The 16,480-nt window shown below is 43.8% G+C and overlaps 3 protein-coding genes across 12 annotated transcripts; 1 reads left to right on the forward strand and 2 right to left on the reverse strand.

Annotated features, from left to right (window-relative positions):
* Positions 984 to 4,056, forward strand: LOC8080001 (biogenesis of lysosome-related organelles complex 1 subunit 1). 10 transcript variants are annotated; one of them, XR_002453618.1, is made up of 5 exons: positions 984 to 1,204; positions 1,309 to 1,514; positions 1,675 to 1,780; positions 2,124 to 2,180; positions 2,279 to 4,056. XR_002453618.1 is itself a non-coding variant. In XM_021461793.1 (4 exons), the coding sequence occupies exons 1-3, from the start codon at positions 1,087 to 1,089 to the stop codon at positions 1,762 to 1,764; spliced, it is 414 nt and encodes a 137-aa protein (XP_021317468.1). In that variant the 5' UTR covers positions 984 to 1,086; the 3' UTR covers positions 1,765 to 1,780; positions 3,202 to 4,056. The 10 variants fall into 10 exon arrangements, 2 of the variants coding, with proteins under 2 accessions (XP_021317468.1, XP_002448895.1); XR_002453613.1 differs by having other exon boundaries at positions 986 to 1,204; positions 1,675 to 2,180; positions 2,279 to 2,838; positions 3,202 to 3,955; XR_002453616.1 differs by having other exon boundaries at positions 986 to 1,204; positions 1,675 to 2,180; positions 2,279 to 2,559; positions 3,202 to 3,955.
* LOC8067610 (cationic peroxidase 1) lies at positions 2,051 to 3,915 on the reverse strand. Its single transcript, XM_002450089.2, has 4 exons — positions 3,463 to 3,915; positions 3,191 to 3,382; positions 2,687 to 2,852; positions 2,051 to 2,569 (listed from the first exon to the last, which is right to left on the reverse strand). Exons 1-4 carry the CDS (start codon positions 3,670 to 3,672, stop codon positions 2,184 to 2,186), a joined length of 954 nt encoding a protein of 317 aa, XP_002450134.1. The 5' UTR covers positions 3,673 to 3,915; the 3' UTR covers positions 2,051 to 2,183.
* On the reverse strand, positions 15,405 to 16,087 carry LOC8080002 (the record flags this gene model as incomplete). The annotated part of the gene is made up of 1 exon (XM_002450090.2): positions 15,405 to 16,087. A coding segment is annotated over one exon (315 nt), but the record flags the coding sequence as incomplete, so codon positions are not given.

Here is a 16,480-nt window from a genome sequence, read left to right on the forward strand (position 1 = left end):
TAGTGGACACTATAGGAAGAGTATAGGTCGCCGTCGTCGTCTCGTGGTGCATGGCAAGCAGCTGTATGATTTTGACACCGGCCGGCCGGACTTTTACTAACCAAGCAACGACATTATTGTCAGCGCAAAAACCGAAGCTCCTTTTGTCAATGGGCAGTCGTTTTGACAAACAGTAGTGTGCAGCTAGCGAGCTGTATGCACGAAAGATTTTGAAACATGATTAATGTGGCCGGCCGGTTCTGCTCATGTTTCAACCAACCAATAACATGGTAAAGCATCTTGAGAAAATAGGCTACTAGACACTGAAAGTGATATGTCTTTGCTGGTGGATACCGAAAAAAAAAATCAAATTTACTACTGAACATTTTTTTCTCAATTTATTTATTATTACTTCTGGGCATCGTTCCTAATAAATTTGCTCCTGGACACGTTTGTTGTCAAAGTTTCTACAGTTGTTGTTGCCAAGCATCTTATTTTGCTTTTCCTTCGGGATCTGATAAATGAGGATCTATGTCATGGGTCGTCTTTACTTTATACTCTCTCTTTATTAATTTATTACTCTTTTCTTCGTCCCTTTTTAGCTGTTATTCTTATTTCATATGAAGTCAAACATATATAACTTTAATAAAAATATATATTAAAAAATATTAATATTTATAATACAAAATTAGTATCAATCAATAGGTCTTTGAATCTATTTTTATATAAATTTATTTGAAGATACAAATGTTGCTAATATTTTCTATAATTCTGATCATGATTCTATAATTAGTATTTTTTCCGTAATTTACTATGATTTTTTAAAGATTTAGCTGAAATAAATACAAAATAAAAAGACAAAACCACTATTACTATAGCAATACCACTCTAGAGAGGTAACATACACATTTTGAAAAGTTGATTAAGGTGTCGGAGTTGCGTTAAGAAAGGCGAATTAGGCAGAAAAGGTAGATTTTTTTTTTGTTTTTTTTTAGGGGAGCCTACGACGGCCCATCCTTTCTGCTGCTAGTGCTATCTCTCTCTCCAAAAAAAAAAAAAGTAAAAGAAGGGGGAACTGCTCCGGCGAACGGCGGCGATTGTGAGGGGATGGACGGAGCCAAGCCACTAGCGGCGGCGGCGGGTGGGAAGCAGGAGCTGGAAGAGGCGCTTCTCCAGATCGTGCATCAGCACCACCGCCAATTCCTCCGCCAACGCCAACAAACCGGTACGCCGCCCGCCGCCATTGCTGTCTCCTCTGCGGCTCTGCCCAAGTGACAGACCGAACAAATTATTGATCCCATCTTCCTCCACGCGCGCTCGCGCGCGCAGAGAGAGCGAAGGAGGGCGCCCTGAGAAGCGCGGCGCGGGTCGCTGATCTGCTCGTGGACGCGGTCGATGGCGGGGTGCAGGAGCTCTTCGTCAACGAGAAGCGGATTGAGCTCGAGGCCCGCGCGCTGCTCGGCACCATCGCGCGCTACAGGCGGCAGACTGACCAGTGGCTGGCCGCCACCAACGAGATCAACTCGGTCTTGAAGGTAATAACTAATGAAAAAACACCGAAAACTAGAATGCTGACTTCATGTGATTAGTCAGATACCATTCCTTCTGTTTTGGATGATTCGTTCGCAGAAATTCCAGTTCAAACCATGTGCTAGTTGTTGCTGCTGAAGCATCCATGTTCAATTACATTTGTAGGAAATTGGAGATTTCGAGAACTGGATGAAGATTATGGACTTTGACTGTAAAAGTATCAATGCAGCCATTCGCAACATTCATCAGTCATGAGGCTGCCTTCAATCATGTACCATTTTTATCCTCTTATTGGTATTGTGTGGGCTGTTAACCCTCTTGTGCAGAACTGTTTCCTGTTCTGCTGTACAAAATTTGTTCTTCAGTTCCATATTATGATGAATAGTTCAGTACTGTCTCTGTTTCCTTCAATTTCATAGTTTTGATGTATGCTCCATCTAAGATAGTCATCCCAGTGGTGTTATTCTTGTCCCGTTAACAAAACAGTGTTTATGCATTAGGTTGTTTAAGTTCAAGGTTGGTAAAGGCATACTAAACATTGTTTCAAAAACACTTTTCATGTCATTTTATTCTTTTCATATGTATGCCTTGCGAAGCTGTGGATACATTTTCAGGAGGACTACAGTATGAGCAAAAGGGGAGCTTTCTCCCTTTTTAACAAAGGTTACAAGGTGCTAGTTTACCCTCCTGCAGTTTTTCCTTATCTGTCCACTGGATCCAGTTAGGGGACTAATGTTGCTCATCTTCAACATTGCCGTGCTGAAATCAGTGAAGAATTTTGCCATGTTTGAAGAGTAGGTCGTAGTCTGGGAGTCTGCTGAACCTCCATTGAACAGTTGCTGGTCAGAATGCAGAACACCCTTCTTGTTCAGTAAGTTCTTGTAGTAGAAATTGTCAAATACATAGGGTGTCGAGGCGTCAAGGGGTGAAATGTTATTGTCACCAGTCTTGTTGGGACAGTTTGTTTTCAGTGATGTCGCAAGGGACGTGTCGATGTTAGCTTCACTGTATATGCGGTCGCGGAAGTTGACACATCTTGCTTGCCCAATGGTGTGACCTCCTGGAATTTTTTTTTATTTCATATCAGTCAGTATTACTACCTTTTGCATTCAAGGAACAAATCTAGAGTTGACTATGATTTATGAATCAAGTATATGTTTGTTCACAAAATTGGTACCTGAGAGTGCAATCATGTCAGATGCACTCAGTCCTTTGTTTGAGAAGGACTTGGTGAGATCAGTGAGGTCAAGAGTTGGTGCTGGGATGTCGTTGTTTGCAGCATCTAGGCTTGCTGTCAATGAGTCACGCCTTCCCAGATTGACAGCCCAAGTAGGTCCTCCAAGCTGAAATAGAAATTTCCAACTCTTACTATTGTTTGTTTCTATTGGAATTGCTAAATTGGAATGTATGAAATGCACTTAGTCAATCAGTTGCTATAGAATCTTTGAATATGAATGTTGACTTTTGTAGTTTAGTTTAGTGCTCCCTGAGGCTTGTTTTGGTCTAGGTTATAAATTTATCATAATCTCTCAAATATAAAGAGTGGTACCAGTACCATCCTCATTTCAGTTAAAGAATTGGATAATCACTTAGTTGGGGTGTTGTGAGGTTCACAATCATAAACACTTTGACATTCAACTTGTTGCCTCTAACTTGAAATGTTTCTTTTGTTCTGTCTTACCGCAACAACAGAGTCACGTGCTGCCACAGCGACGATGTCAGCACATGATACCACCTGTGGGCAGATCCTCTCAAGCTGTGCCTTGATGCTGTCAATCACGTCAAATCCACGCAGGGAATTGTTGTTCGGAACAGCAGTCTTCTCCCCTGTGAAGGTTGGGGTGTCATCAAGCAGCACTGAGCCATCGCAGCCCTGCATAGTTAAGATTGACATGCTTATGAATTCAGAAAATGTGAAGTTTAAAACATATGTGCAGACTTGGGGACACTTACATTAACAAAGCAGTCGTGAAAGTGGAGGCGGAGCAATGATGCGCCCATGCGGTTCTCCCTGGCAACAGCCGACCTCACCGCTGTTTGGATGGTGTACAATGCATTTGGGCATGACTTGTCATAGAAATTTGCATTTAGCTGAGATGAAACTAAGCTTGCAGCAAAGAACAAGGCCAAGACACTGCAAGTGAGGGGTTTATGGGAAGCCATTTTGCTCAAGGGGTTTAGAGCGGTGAGTTGGCCAGTGCCAGTGTGTGCAGATATTTATAGGCAGAATATTTGCGCACGATGAGTTTCTAACTTACTTTATCCAAGTGGCTTTGAATATTCTATATTTGCTTCACCAGACTTAGTGGAGTGGTTTGTACTCTGTAGTCCGAAAGCGCATTGTATAAACAGATGTGATCGGACAACTGGTATATTTTGTGGTTTATTATGCTATGCCAGTTAAACTTAGTTCTGTGAGGGAAATATATAATATAATATCCATACATAGAATATAAGGGAGGCCTTTTATGTTTAAATTTCTTTTTGAATACCCAAATGTATGATCATATCTATTAAAAGGATATTCCATTATCTTGGGTTGGGCCATCCTGAACTAGGTTCGTAACATTTATGGTGACAAATTTGAGTTCATCGTCGATGATTCTTTCTTTGTTCTCTCCAGTTCAAACAAATTTACGCATATTGGACTTTTGATTCAATAATGTTATTGCACAACAGAGTTTAACCAATTCTATTATGGATTTTCCTACTTGTTGAGAATATTTGACTCTGTTCATCAATCATCTGTACTGTTTAATTTACTTTCTTGATAAAGTTTGTAAATATATAATTAATATACACACCAGAATCACTTGGGGGTTGTTCACACAATTTTCAGTGGCTATATGAGAGTGCAAATTGCTGAGAGAAACGTGCATCACAGGTAAGTAGATGCCATTTTCTCAAATAAAATTTGACAGACCGACTGAAAGGTTGCTAGAAGAAAAATATAGTGGCAGCACAATCAGAGCTTTTTCAGTGCTTTCGAACTGCATGGGGGTGGTTGGTAAAGTGCTGAGTATTGACTATAAACATTGCTTAAAGTAGAGGAGTTGCCCAAATATACAAATGGTTCCATAAAAGAATTAAGGCACATTTAAATGCAACATATCATGTTATAATATAATCAAAAGGGAACAAAGAAAAACAATAATGGTATCATGTCGTGTGTTTATGGAGTATATAAATTTGTAACTGAAGCGTGTTCATGTATAAGTACAACTCTGCTTTTATCATGAATTTATCTTGAGTGGGCACTGGAGTATCAATTTTGAACTTGCTATTTCTGTACATATAGACATGTGTTATATATGAACTCTAACTGTCGTAGAACGTATATAGTTTGTAAAAGGTAAAAGGTAATGCGTAGCACTGAACCATTTGTAAATTGCTGCTAAGTGGAATTGTACATGCAAACCACTGAGAACAGTTTTGGCTTATGATGGTTGAAAAGACAATAAAGCTGTCTCCGAATTGGAGTTCACCTACATTTGACTAATTGACTCTGTTCATCCAATGTCTGTACTGTTTAAGTTTTTTTTTTCTTGATACGAAGTTTTCATAGATGGCTAATTGATCTCTAGCAAAATGAGTTGGTGTTGTTGACATCAATTTTTATTTGGATGCAATTTGCTGAGAAACCTCCAAGAAATTGATTCTTCAAACAAATTCTGACGGGCGGAATAAAGGTTAGTAGAAAGCAATTTGGAAGCCCATGGCGATGTCTGGTAAGGTGCATGCTGTGTACTCTATTTTGTTAACTAAACAAAATTACTTAAAGCAGAGGTTCTGCTCACCATCAATTATACAAATGGTTCCATAAAAAACTCCATATCACATTTAAAATGTGGCGTATTATACTACGTACGTAGGTATCATCAAAATGGAACAAAGAAAAAGAACACTGACTCTGCCTCTTATTTATCATGAATCCATCTCGATCGACTGAGCACTGGATCGAGTGTATATATGAACTCTAATTAATTGTCACTTAAGGCTGCTGAGTTTTGCTTAAAAAAAGAGCTTATCTGCCGAATCTGTCAGCCATTCAGCAATGTTTTTCTCTTATGATAAATCAGCGAACAGTATTTTCAGTCATGGCTTATCAGCTAAGCAAACATCGATCCACAAACAATTGAGAACAAACAGTTTAGCGAACGGTGGCCGAAAAGCCAACAAACGAAGTGGTGGTATTGTAGATGCCATATGATATGAGTGAGGCCTGAGCATGGATATTCAGCTTGGTCATACACACCCTCAGGTGTGAACAAGTTCCATTCTCCCGAATCTCTACTTTTGTCAACCAAATTTGGCGGAATCAGCCACCTTTGGCCATTATTCAGGCTCCTTTACTTTCATAATTATTTAAAATGAAAACAGGGAGAGAGTTAATAAAGGTTAAAGACAGCACTAACAAGAAATATATGGTACCACCATTTGTATATTTGGGCAACTCCTCCTCTACTTTATGCATGTTTGGTGCCTGGGAATGCCCCAAACTTGGGAAGCTTCTCATGGTTGTCTGTGTCCACATGAGGAAAAAAAAGACTGTAGCTCAGTCTCGGAGAATGGCAGTACCTATCGATGGATGATACGCTGCACACCCATGGACCGGATTAGCTAGTGCGCGCCATGCATGCCTGTGGACTCTCAGACTTGTGCAGACTGCAGTGGACTTGGAACTTGAGAGACAGATCGAGTGGGAGCAGTTGGTAGTGTAGTGGCAACCTGCAAATCACAAACCGAGAGGCGACCCAATGCAAGGAAAATCGCTGCTCCTTTCGGCCAATCTTCAGTGCTGCTTGCTAGTGCTGCACAGCCAAAAAAAAAATTACAGAGGAATTTAAGTAAGTATTATCAATAAAGAAATTACAGAGCATCTATCTGTCTGTCTGACACCAAAGTTGCAGATAAACTAGCATCTCTGGGTCCTTTATCCTGATGATGAAGAGTTGAAGACTCAACATTAGTCTACACAGGTTCGATGACTGTCCGCACACATGCACAGCCCACAGCGTCCTGTCGTCCAAGATATTGAAGACACAAGGAGTCAGGGAGACGGAGCACCACCACTGCTGGCATAGAGCATTAAATATATTAAAAAATAACTAATTGTACAGTTTATTTGTAATTTGCGAGACAAATATTTTGAGCCTAGTTAGTCCATGATTAGATAATATTTGTTAAATCAAACGAAGGAGCTACAATGTCCATTTTGCAAAAAAAAAAAAAAAATGGAACTAAACAAGACCGTTGCAACTAATGGCACTGCCAACCGCAGAGATGTTCTGTTCTGTTCTGTTGTGAAGACATTGCTCACCGCATTGTAGAGGCAAGGACTGATGAAAACAACCAGCTAGGCATCCGGATGACATTAGCTAGCAATCAAAATAGAGAAACAAAGCATGCGTGCAATCCAGCACCTTCCCTTCAGGCTACAGAGAACACAGTCACATAGTGTGTTTTTTAGACTTCTTCTAACTCTCAGCCATCCACTCGCAGAAAAACTGTTCAAAGGCAATTCTTGTGATGAGGCAAGGCTATTACATACACATCCATTCAAGCATAATTTTCCATTTCCCATCATATATCTTTCTCATTCTCCTGGTAGTACACATCCATCCCATACAAGACTAAACCAAAATTGCACACCCAAGACAGAGGGAGGTCTGGGTGTGATTGACCTCAAAACACACAATGAGGCCCTCCTTATGAAACACCTCCATAAATTCTTCAGCAGAGAAGATATACCCTGGGTTGGACTTGTTTGGGAATCCTATTATCAAAATGGGACCTTACCAGGAGACAATAGGAAAGGATCTTTTTGGTGGCGAGATATAACTAAGCTTGTTGTCAAATACAAAGAACTAGCAAAGGTGAATCTCCAAGATGGAAGGACATGCCATTTATGGTCAGATACCTGGCATAACTCAACACCTGAGAACAATTTTCCTGAGCTGCACTCTTTTGCTAAGAACAAGAAAATCACAATCAGAGAAGTCAAAAGGCTAGCTGACCTCCAGGACCATTTTCATCTCCCACTTTCACAAGAGGCCTTTGATCAATTTCTGCAACTACAAATCATGTTGGATAGCCACCAAACCACTGAAGCCAAGGACACCTGGACTTTCATTTGGGGTTCAGAGATATTTTCTTCATCCAAAATCTATAAACAGCTCAGAGGACTCAGCAACACCCATGCAGCATACAACTGGCTATGGAAGAGTGTCTGCCAAAACAAACATTGTGTTTTCTTCTGGTTGGTGTTAAAATTCAGACTCAATACAAGGGGGGTCTTAAGAAGAAGAAATATGAATCTAGAGTGCTATGAGTGTGTTCTCTGCAATCAGCAGACTGAAGAATCAATTGAACATCTCTTCATTGGTTGCCCATTTGCTGTACAAGTCTGGCATTCCATCAACCTAGATGTCAATTCTGATTTACTACCACTTCAGAACCTAGAACTCCTCAGGATCAATGAGAGCTTCTTTATGGAGATCATTATACTGCTCTGTTGGGCGATCTGGATGTGCAGGAACAACTTCATCTTCAGACAAATACCCCCCTCAACCCAGAACTGCAAATTTATTTTCAAGACTGAATTCAACTTGCTTCTGTGCAGAGCAAGAAGAAAGTATTTCCCCAAGATTCAAAAATGGATAGACAACCTACTTTAACCTGGCGTTTCCTTGTCTGGGAACTGTATCTTTTCTTCTTCCCTTTCTTAGTTCCCTAGTTCTATTCTAGCAGTTTATTGTTTTGTTCTGTTTTGTTATTCCTTCCTTTGTACTTGTTTCACTATTTTTAATATATTCTCAGTAGGGGCTCCTTGCCTCTCCTGTTCTTTCAAAAAAAAAGACTAAACCAAAATAACAGGCTACACAGGGAATGTACTTATTCGACCATACAAAAAACACTCTGCCTATCTGTTGCGCCAGCTTATTACACAGGAAGGAAACATAGCAAACACCACCTGATTTGTTATTTCCTGGCCCAAAGCGGCCTGCTAGATCGTTTTACATGTTGGAATTTTGTACAAGACACCATTCAGATGGTGGTGGTGTTGGAGAGCAAGCTTCCTGCATTCAACAGGAAACTGGTAACTGGACGCCTTCTTGCTTGCATTGCAGACTCAAATTTCAAATACTTGACACCATTTGTCGCCCTCAGCTAGATGCCTCTTCCTTCTTGGCAACCTCAAGCGCCAATGTTCGGCTGCAGACTTGCAAGCCCCGAGTAGTTGCCTGATTGATGGTCGCCCTTTCTCTGTGTGTTCAGCTAGACATGTGGCTGTGTCAGCAGCGAGACAGGGTCTGGTGGAGGAGACACGGACATCGTGCAGCCAGCCGGACCAAGTGTGTCTCAGCCCAGACAAAGCGGTCGAGCAAGGCGTGCCAACGTTCTGATCAGTGGGCCAGAGTGGGCATGAGCCATAGCGTATCGCAGCTGCGTCTGCGGGCTCACGCCGGGCATGACGCCCATGTATAAGAACCTGAGACCCGTGAGGAAGAGGTCTTAACAAATATATGAACATGAACAATGTTAAGATTCGTCCTAGCTACCTTTCGTGTTCTGCTTCCCTTCCCAATTCCCTGCTGATCCTTCCCAAAACTCTACCGATTTCTACTCCTTCTCTGCTGCTAGATCTCTGATGCTAACATTTGGTACTCAGAGCCTATCGATCTAGATCGGGATTTTTTTTTTCTTTCGATTCACAAACGGTCTTGGTTGGATAACTTTCGGTGTCTCCTGGCGATTTGCTGGTGGACGCGGAGAGCCTGTAATTCCTTGACCCGTGAGCGATTGAGAACCATCACGATCTGGATCCACCGCCGCCAATTCCACCACCACCGCCCCTACCACCCAAGCCGCCGATTCGCCACCAATATTCGCGTCGGCACAAGCAGAGCACCTCACCCGCCGCCACCATGAGCCCCGATACTCAACTACTCCTCAACGAGATCCAGAAGGTTTCCCTGGAGCAAGCCGCCATCCAGCAGAAACTCGCCGAGCAGAAGGATTTCCTCGAGCGGCGTTTCACCGAGGTGGATGATGCCATGGACCAGCGTTTCAAGGAGGCCGAGTCTATGGTGGAGCAGCGGATCATCGATTCCGAGCTCCGCCAGGATGTTCGTCTCCAATCCATCGAGACGACGGCCAGCGACATGACCCAGTGGCGCCAGGAGCAGGAAGGCATCGTCGACGACATACGCCTTCGCCTCAGCAAGCTGGACAAGTACTGGACGCGCTCGGTTTTCGACACTGCTTCGCCCTTCACCGAGCCGGGCCTCTTCCCCGAGCCCCACTTCAGATCGGAGCAGTACGCCGCCCCAACATCTGCGCGCTATCAGCCTGCTCGGCCAATTGGGCACCGTGAAGAACTTCACCACCGGGAGGGTGAATATGGGTCGGTCACTGCCTATGTTCACTCCCCGGTCACGGGTATGGATGATCCCCCTGATACTTCCGTTAAAATTCATGGCACAGCACGTGATCTGATCTCCTCTCGTAATAGACCCCCTGAGCACCATTACAATCCCACTGGAAAGCTACCCAAATTATCCTTCCCCACTTTTGATGGTACTGATCTTAAACTTTGGATCACTTGTGCTGAGGATTATTTCTTGATGTATTCTGTTGATCCCTCTGTGTGGATTCAGTGCTCACGCATGCAATTCATCGGGCCAGCCAAGCGCTGGATCCAATCTGTTACTGATGACATAAAAACCATGCAGTGGTCTGAGTTCTGTCAGGCTTTACATACTCGCTTTGATCGCGATCAACATGAACTCCTTCTTCGCAAAATGAACCGCATCCACCAAACATCCTAAGTCCAAGACTATGTTGATCGTTTTGCCGAGCTTGTAGATCAGCTCAAAGCCTATGATTCTACAGCCAAAGCCTTGCCGCATATTACTCGCTTCATTGATGGCTTGCATTCTGAAATTCGTGCTGTTCTTCTTGTTCAACGTCCTACTTCGTTGGATACTGCGTTTTCCTTGGCATTATTGCAGGAAGAGGCAGTGGAATCCTCAAGACGTCGCGATTCCAAGCCTTGGACCCAGAGGGGAGGCTATTCTCGTGGGGATCGTTCCATCGGGTCGGAAATTGACAAGCCATCTACCAACCAGAAGCCTCTGGACAAGAAGCTGGTAGATCTTAAGGCTTACCGCCGGGCCCGAGGCCTCTGTGATCATTGTGGTGAAAAATGGAGTCGGGATCACAAATGTGCTGCCAAGGTTGGTCTCAATGTGCTTGATGAACTGTATGCTCTGTTCACTGAGGAACATCCTGATGATGGCGACATACCAGATGAGGAGCCGTCTGGTAATGATGCACAATGCTGTTATGTGTCAGGAGTTCCTTCAGCCGGTTCGGGTAGCAAGACACTGCAATTTCAGGGCCTCTTTATGCAGCAACCTGTGTTGATTTTGTTGGATTCGGGCAGTTCCACTTCTTTTATCAGTACCCAGTTGGTCTCGCAGTTGTCTCTTAGACCATCTCAATGTCAACCTTTTTCGGTCAGAGTGGCTAATGGAGCAATCATGCCATGTTCAACAATGGTGTCTGGAGCAGTCTGGAACATCCAACAGTATCAGTTTACACATGACTTCAAAGTGTTACCCCTACCACAGTATGACTTCATTTTGGGGATGGACTGGTTGCAGTTGTTCAGTCCTATGAAGGTTGATTGGAAGAATCAGTGGCTCAATATTCCATATCGAGGTCAAAATGTTCGCCTACAGGGAGTGTCAGCAACCTCTAAGGAGCCTACACAATTTATGGTTCAGATTTTCAGTATGACTTCTTCTGAACCTGTGCAATATGTGGATATTCCACAAAAGATCAGTGAACTGTTAGCTGAATTTCCTGACATTACCAATCCACCTGTGTCGTTACCTCCCAAGCGACATTGTGATCATGAGATTCCTCTCGTGGAAGGCGCAAGACCGGTGAATGTGAGGCCTTACCGCTACCCACCTGCTCTTAAGGATGAGATTGAGGCTCAGGTGGCCTCTATGTTACAGCAAGGAATTATTCAGCACAGCACGTCGCCATTCAACTCACCAGTTCTCCTTGTCCGCAAGAAAGATGGTTCTTGGCGATTCTGTGTGGACTACAGATACCTGAACAACTTGACTGTAAAGACTGCCTTTCCAATTCCGGTCTTCGAACAGTTGATGGATGAATTGGCTGGTGCTCGTTATTTCTCTACCTTGGATCTTCTATCCGGCTACCACCAGATTCGGCTTCGTGAAGGTGAAGAATATAAAACAGCCTTTTCGACTCATGTCGGTCATTATGAGTTCCGTGTGGTGGCGTTCGGACTCACGGGTGCACCAGGCACCTTCCAGGGCGCTATGAACACTACCCTACATCCTCTTCTACGTCGGTGTGTCATTGTATTTTTCGATGACATCCTCATTTACAACAAGACTATGGAGGAGCACCTTGACCATCTGCGTCAAGTGTTCCAGCTGTTGGCTCAGGATCAGTGGCATATTAAGCTTTCTAAATGCAAGTTTGGTCAGACAAGCATATCATATTTGGGCCACGTCATCAGTGAAAATGGGGTTGCCACAGATCCAGCGAAGATTGCGGCAGTGGTTTCTTGGCCTACACCCTCCAATGTCAAAGAATTGAGAAGTTTCTTAGGATTCTCTGGCTTTTATCGACGTTTCGTCAAACATTATGCCATCATCGCCAAGCCATTAACTACTCTTTTGAAGAAACACTCCCTTTTTCACTGGACTTCTGTTCATGAGACTGCATTCAATACTCTTAAGCATAGTCTGTGTGCTGCTCGAATTCTGAAACTTCCGATTTTCACTCGGCAGTTCTGTATTGAAACCGACGCCTCCCACAATGGAGTCGGTGCAGTCCTCTTGCAAGATGGACAACCCCTGGCGTTCCTCAGTCGCGCTCTTGGTCCCAAAAATCAGGGTCTCTCTGCATATGAGAAGGAATACATGGCCATCCTCATCGCCGTTGAACAGTGGCGTTCTTACTTACAGTTGGGAGAATTTATCATTTTCACTGATCAACGAAGCCTTGTCCATTTGTCTGACCAAAGATTGAACACTACCTGGCAGCAGAAGGTTTTCACTAAGCTGTTGGGACTTCAGTACCGGATTGTGTACAAACCAGGCACAGAAAATAGGGTAGCCGATGCTCTTTCTCGTCGTGGCTCTCAACCTGAGTTGCTTGCAATTTCTGTTCCAGTGCCTTTATGGCTTGATGAGATCAAAGCTAGTTATGAATCTGATAGCAAATGCCAGAATCTGTTAGCCAAGCTGTCTGTTAATCCTACTGCTGACCCAAGCTTCAAGTTGCATCAAGGGTTGCTGCGCTATAAGGGCCGAATTTGGGTTGGCAACGACACAGTTCTCCAGCACAAGATCATTGAGGCTTTGCACGATTCTCCGGTGGGGGGGCACTCTGGTATTCCAGCATCGTACCAACGCATCAAAGGCTTATTTGCATGGTCTGGCCTCAAAACCGCTGTTCACCAGTTTGTACATTCTTGTCCAACCTGCCAACAAGCCAAGCCGGACAGAGCTAAGTACCCTGGTCTTCTCCAGCCATTATCTGTTCCTTCCATGGCTTGGCAAAGCATTTCCATGGACTTTGTCGAAGGCTTGCCGCCATCTGCTGGAAACAATTGCATTCTGGTGGTTGTTGACCGTTTCTCCAAATACGGTCATTTCATTCCCCTGCACCATCCGTTCACAGCACTGCAGGTTGCAAAGTCGTTCCTGAATAGTGTATATCGTTTGCATGGGTTGCCATCCTCCATTATTTCTGATCGCGACCGCATATTCACTAGTCAGTTGTGGCAAGAACTCTTTCGGTTGGCTGGAGTTTCCCTGAAAATGTCATCAGCATACCATCCACAAACGGATGGCCAAACTGAGCGGGTGAATCAATGTTTGGAAACCTTCTTACGGTGCTTTGTCAGTTCCACCCCCACTAAATGGACTGACTGGATTTATTTGGCTGAATACTGGTACAACACGTCTTGGCATTCTTCCTTGGGATATTCTCCGTTCTTTGTGTTGTATGGTCGCAACCCAAGGCATTTTGGTATTTCTGACAATGAGGCTGTTCATTCTCTGTCTTTGGATGATTGGTTAAAGGAAAAGTCTCTGATGAACACCCTAGTGCAGCAGCACCTGAGCAGAGCTCAAAAGAGGATGAAGTCTCAAGCCGATAAACACCGTTCGGAGCGCGAGTTCGCAGTTGGGGACTGGGTCTACCTGAAGCTCCAACCTTATGTCCAATCTTCATTGGCTCTGCGCGCTAACCAGAAATTAGCATTCAAGTTTTTTGGTCCATTTCAGGTGCTTTCTCGGATTGGTTCCGTGGCATACAAGCTGCTCCTTCCAGCGGCATCTTCAATTCATCCCGTCTTCCACGTCTCCCAACTCAAGACAGCACTTCCTGCTGATCACACAGTGTCGCCACTTCCCCAGGATTTGGCAGGTCTCCAGATTCCATTGAAGGTGCTCCAACGTCGAATTCGTACGTCCGACAACAATGTCGTACCTCAGGTGCTCATTCAGTGGTCCAACCTTCCACGCTCTCTGGCCACATGGGAAGACCTGGAGGCAATCAAGCAACGTTTTCCAAGAGCTCCTGCTTGGGGACAAGCATCTTCTCTACAGGGGGAGAATGTCAGCAGCGAGACAGGGTCTGGTGGAGGAGACACGGACATCGTGCAGCCAGCCGGACCAAGTGTGTCTCAGCCCAGACAAAGCGGTCGAGCAAGGCGTGCCAACGTTCTGATCAGTGGGCCAGAGTGGGCATGAGCCATAGCGTATCGCAGCTGCGTCTGCGGGCTCACGCCGGGCATGACGCCCATGTATAAGAACCTGAGACCCGTGAGGAAGAGGTCTTAACAAATATATGAACATGAACAATGTTAAGATTCGTCCTAGCTACCTTTCGTGTTCTGCTTCCCTTCCCAATTCCCTGCTGATCCTTCCCAAAACTCTACCGATTTCTACTCCTTCTCTGCTGCTAGATCTCTGATGCTAACAGGCTGCAGCTCTGTAACTATAGTTTACTGTACAATGAATCAAAGAAGCCGCAGCTGTACCAAGCCATTCTTCGTCTACGAATGAAGAGTAACGTGACTCACTGGAGTGAAAAAAGAGAACTAATTAGATAGTTTATTTTCTTTGCCAGAAAATAAACTTCCTATCTGGATGACATTCCTTTGTCATAGGCCTTGTTCCAGGCTAAAAAGTTTTTAGTATCATATCTACTAATAGAAAAATAAATTACAAAGTCAGTTAGAAACGCAAGATAAATTTATTAAGCCTAATTAATCCATCATTAGGTGATACTGTAGCAATTACTGTCTAAGCATGGATTAATTGGGCTTAAAAAATTTGTCTCGCAAAATTCAATTAATCTGTGCAATTGTTTTTTATTTTATCTATATTTAATACTCCACGTGTTTAAATATTCGATGGAATAGAGTGAAAAGTTTTTTTTGGTTTGGAAACTAAATAAGTCATATGTAAGGAGTTAGGAAAGGAAAAGACATATGTTGATAACGGAGTCTATATGTCTCGAAGTGTCTGCGTCATGCCATGTAATTTTTTTTAAAAAAAACTGTACACTCAAAGGCAGCTAGGCCTTGTTTAGTTCACCTCAAAAATCAAAATATTTTCAAGATTTCTCGTCACATCGAGTCTTGCAGCATATGCATGGAGCATCAAAATATAGACGAAAATAAAAACTAATTACACAGTTTATCTGTAGATCACAAGATGAATCTTTTAAGCCTAGTTACTCCATGATTAGATAATGTTTCTCAAATAAAAACTGAAAAGTTTTCGGAACTAAACAAGGCCCTAGTCAGTCACAGCACAGACAGCCGCATCACATTCACCATAGGAGTATTGTTTTCTTTAAAAAAACAAACATTTTACAAGAAAACAAGACATAATTATCGTCATCATCATGACCATTTAATCAGTAGATAGATGAAATGGTACAGGTACTACTAGTAGTACAGCAGAAGAATCCAAAGAGCGCTGCATCGTCTTCTCCGGTAGTATATAGCAAACCAACAGGAGAAAACCATCGACGGGCGGGCGGGTTCCGTTCCCATAGCTGGATGGATTAGGATTAGGACCTAATTTACTACTAGTATTTGTTTGTTCCTCTTTCTTGTCGCTGCTGATGTCTTACTCTTGTCCCGTAGTTGCAACTTGCAAGTGAAGTGACGTCTCCTTCTCCATCTCCTTGCTAGCTACCAGCTCCAGCGCTCGTTCTCGTTGCCGTCGGCGTCGGTGGCGGGCGGCAGCTGGGAGTAGAAGCCGTAGTCCAGGTCCTCCTGCCTCTCGCTGCTGCTGCCGGAGTTGCCGTAGTAGTGGTGCGCGAGCGCGGCTCCGCCGAGGACGGCGAGTGTGAGCGCCTGGGCGTGCATCCTAGCGTGGATGAGGCGCAGGCTCGTGGCCCGGCGCCGGCTGTACGCCACCGACGCGCCCACCGCCGTCGCCCACACGGCTCCTGCAAGGCACAAGCACAACAGCGTGTATGTATCTGTGAATGAACGAATGATGAATCAAAGCTGCTATAGATTTGACTTGACTGCACCATCTGATCCGATCTGAAATTCTGAACTAGTAAAATAGGCTCGACACCGACGCGGACGCAGCAGCAGCCAACGCACGCACGGTTTTGCCTTGCTTCCCACAATCACGAGTCGCCCCGGTCAGGGTGTGCCTTCGGTTCTCGTTCGTTTTGGATTCGGTTGTCTTGATTATTATTGATAAAATTTCGGTGCTAGAACGTACGAACCGATCGGTTTTATCGATTATTTTGATTCGATTTCAATTCAAACCAAACTAATCAAATTTTTTCAGCAAAGGTTAATTTAAAAAAAATATATGTAGTTTTTAAAGCAAATATAGGAACACTACCTCTAATTTAGATAATAATAATAATAATTGATAAG

Source organism: Sorghum bicolor, chromosome 5 (genome assembly GCF_000003195.3).
Source record: "Sorghum bicolor cultivar BTx623 chromosome 5, Sorghum_bicolor_NCBIv3, whole genome shotgun sequence".
NCBI lineage: Eukaryota > Viridiplantae > Streptophyta > Magnoliopsida > Poales > Poaceae > Sorghum > Sorghum bicolor.

Bases quoted from the DNA above. Each gene is read 5' to 3' on its own strand.
- LOC8080001 (XM_021461793.1), top strand. From the start codon at position 1,087: ATGGACGGAGCCAAGCCACTAGCGGCGGCGGCGGGTGGGAAGCAGGAG. The intron at 1,205-1,308 runs GTACGCCGCCCG...TCGCGCGCGCAG, and splicing joins CCGCCAACGCCAACAAACCG to AGAGAGCGAAGGAGGGCGCC. The intron at 1,515-1,674 runs GTAATAACTAAT...TTACATTTGTAG, and splicing joins AGATCAACTCGGTCTTGAAG to GAAATTGGAGATTTCGAGAA.
- LOC8067610 (XM_002450089.2), bottom strand. From the start codon at position 3,672: ATGGCTTCCCATAAACCCCTCACTTGCAGTGTCTTGGCCTTGTTCTTT. The intron at 3,383-3,462 runs GTAAGTGTCCCC...TTAACTATGCAG, and splicing joins TTCACGACTGCTTTGTTAAT to GGCTGCGATGGCTCAGTGCT. The intron at 2,570-2,686 runs GTACCAATTTTG...AAAAAATTCCAG, and splicing joins TGACATGATTGCACTCTCAG to GAGGTCACACCATTGGGCAA.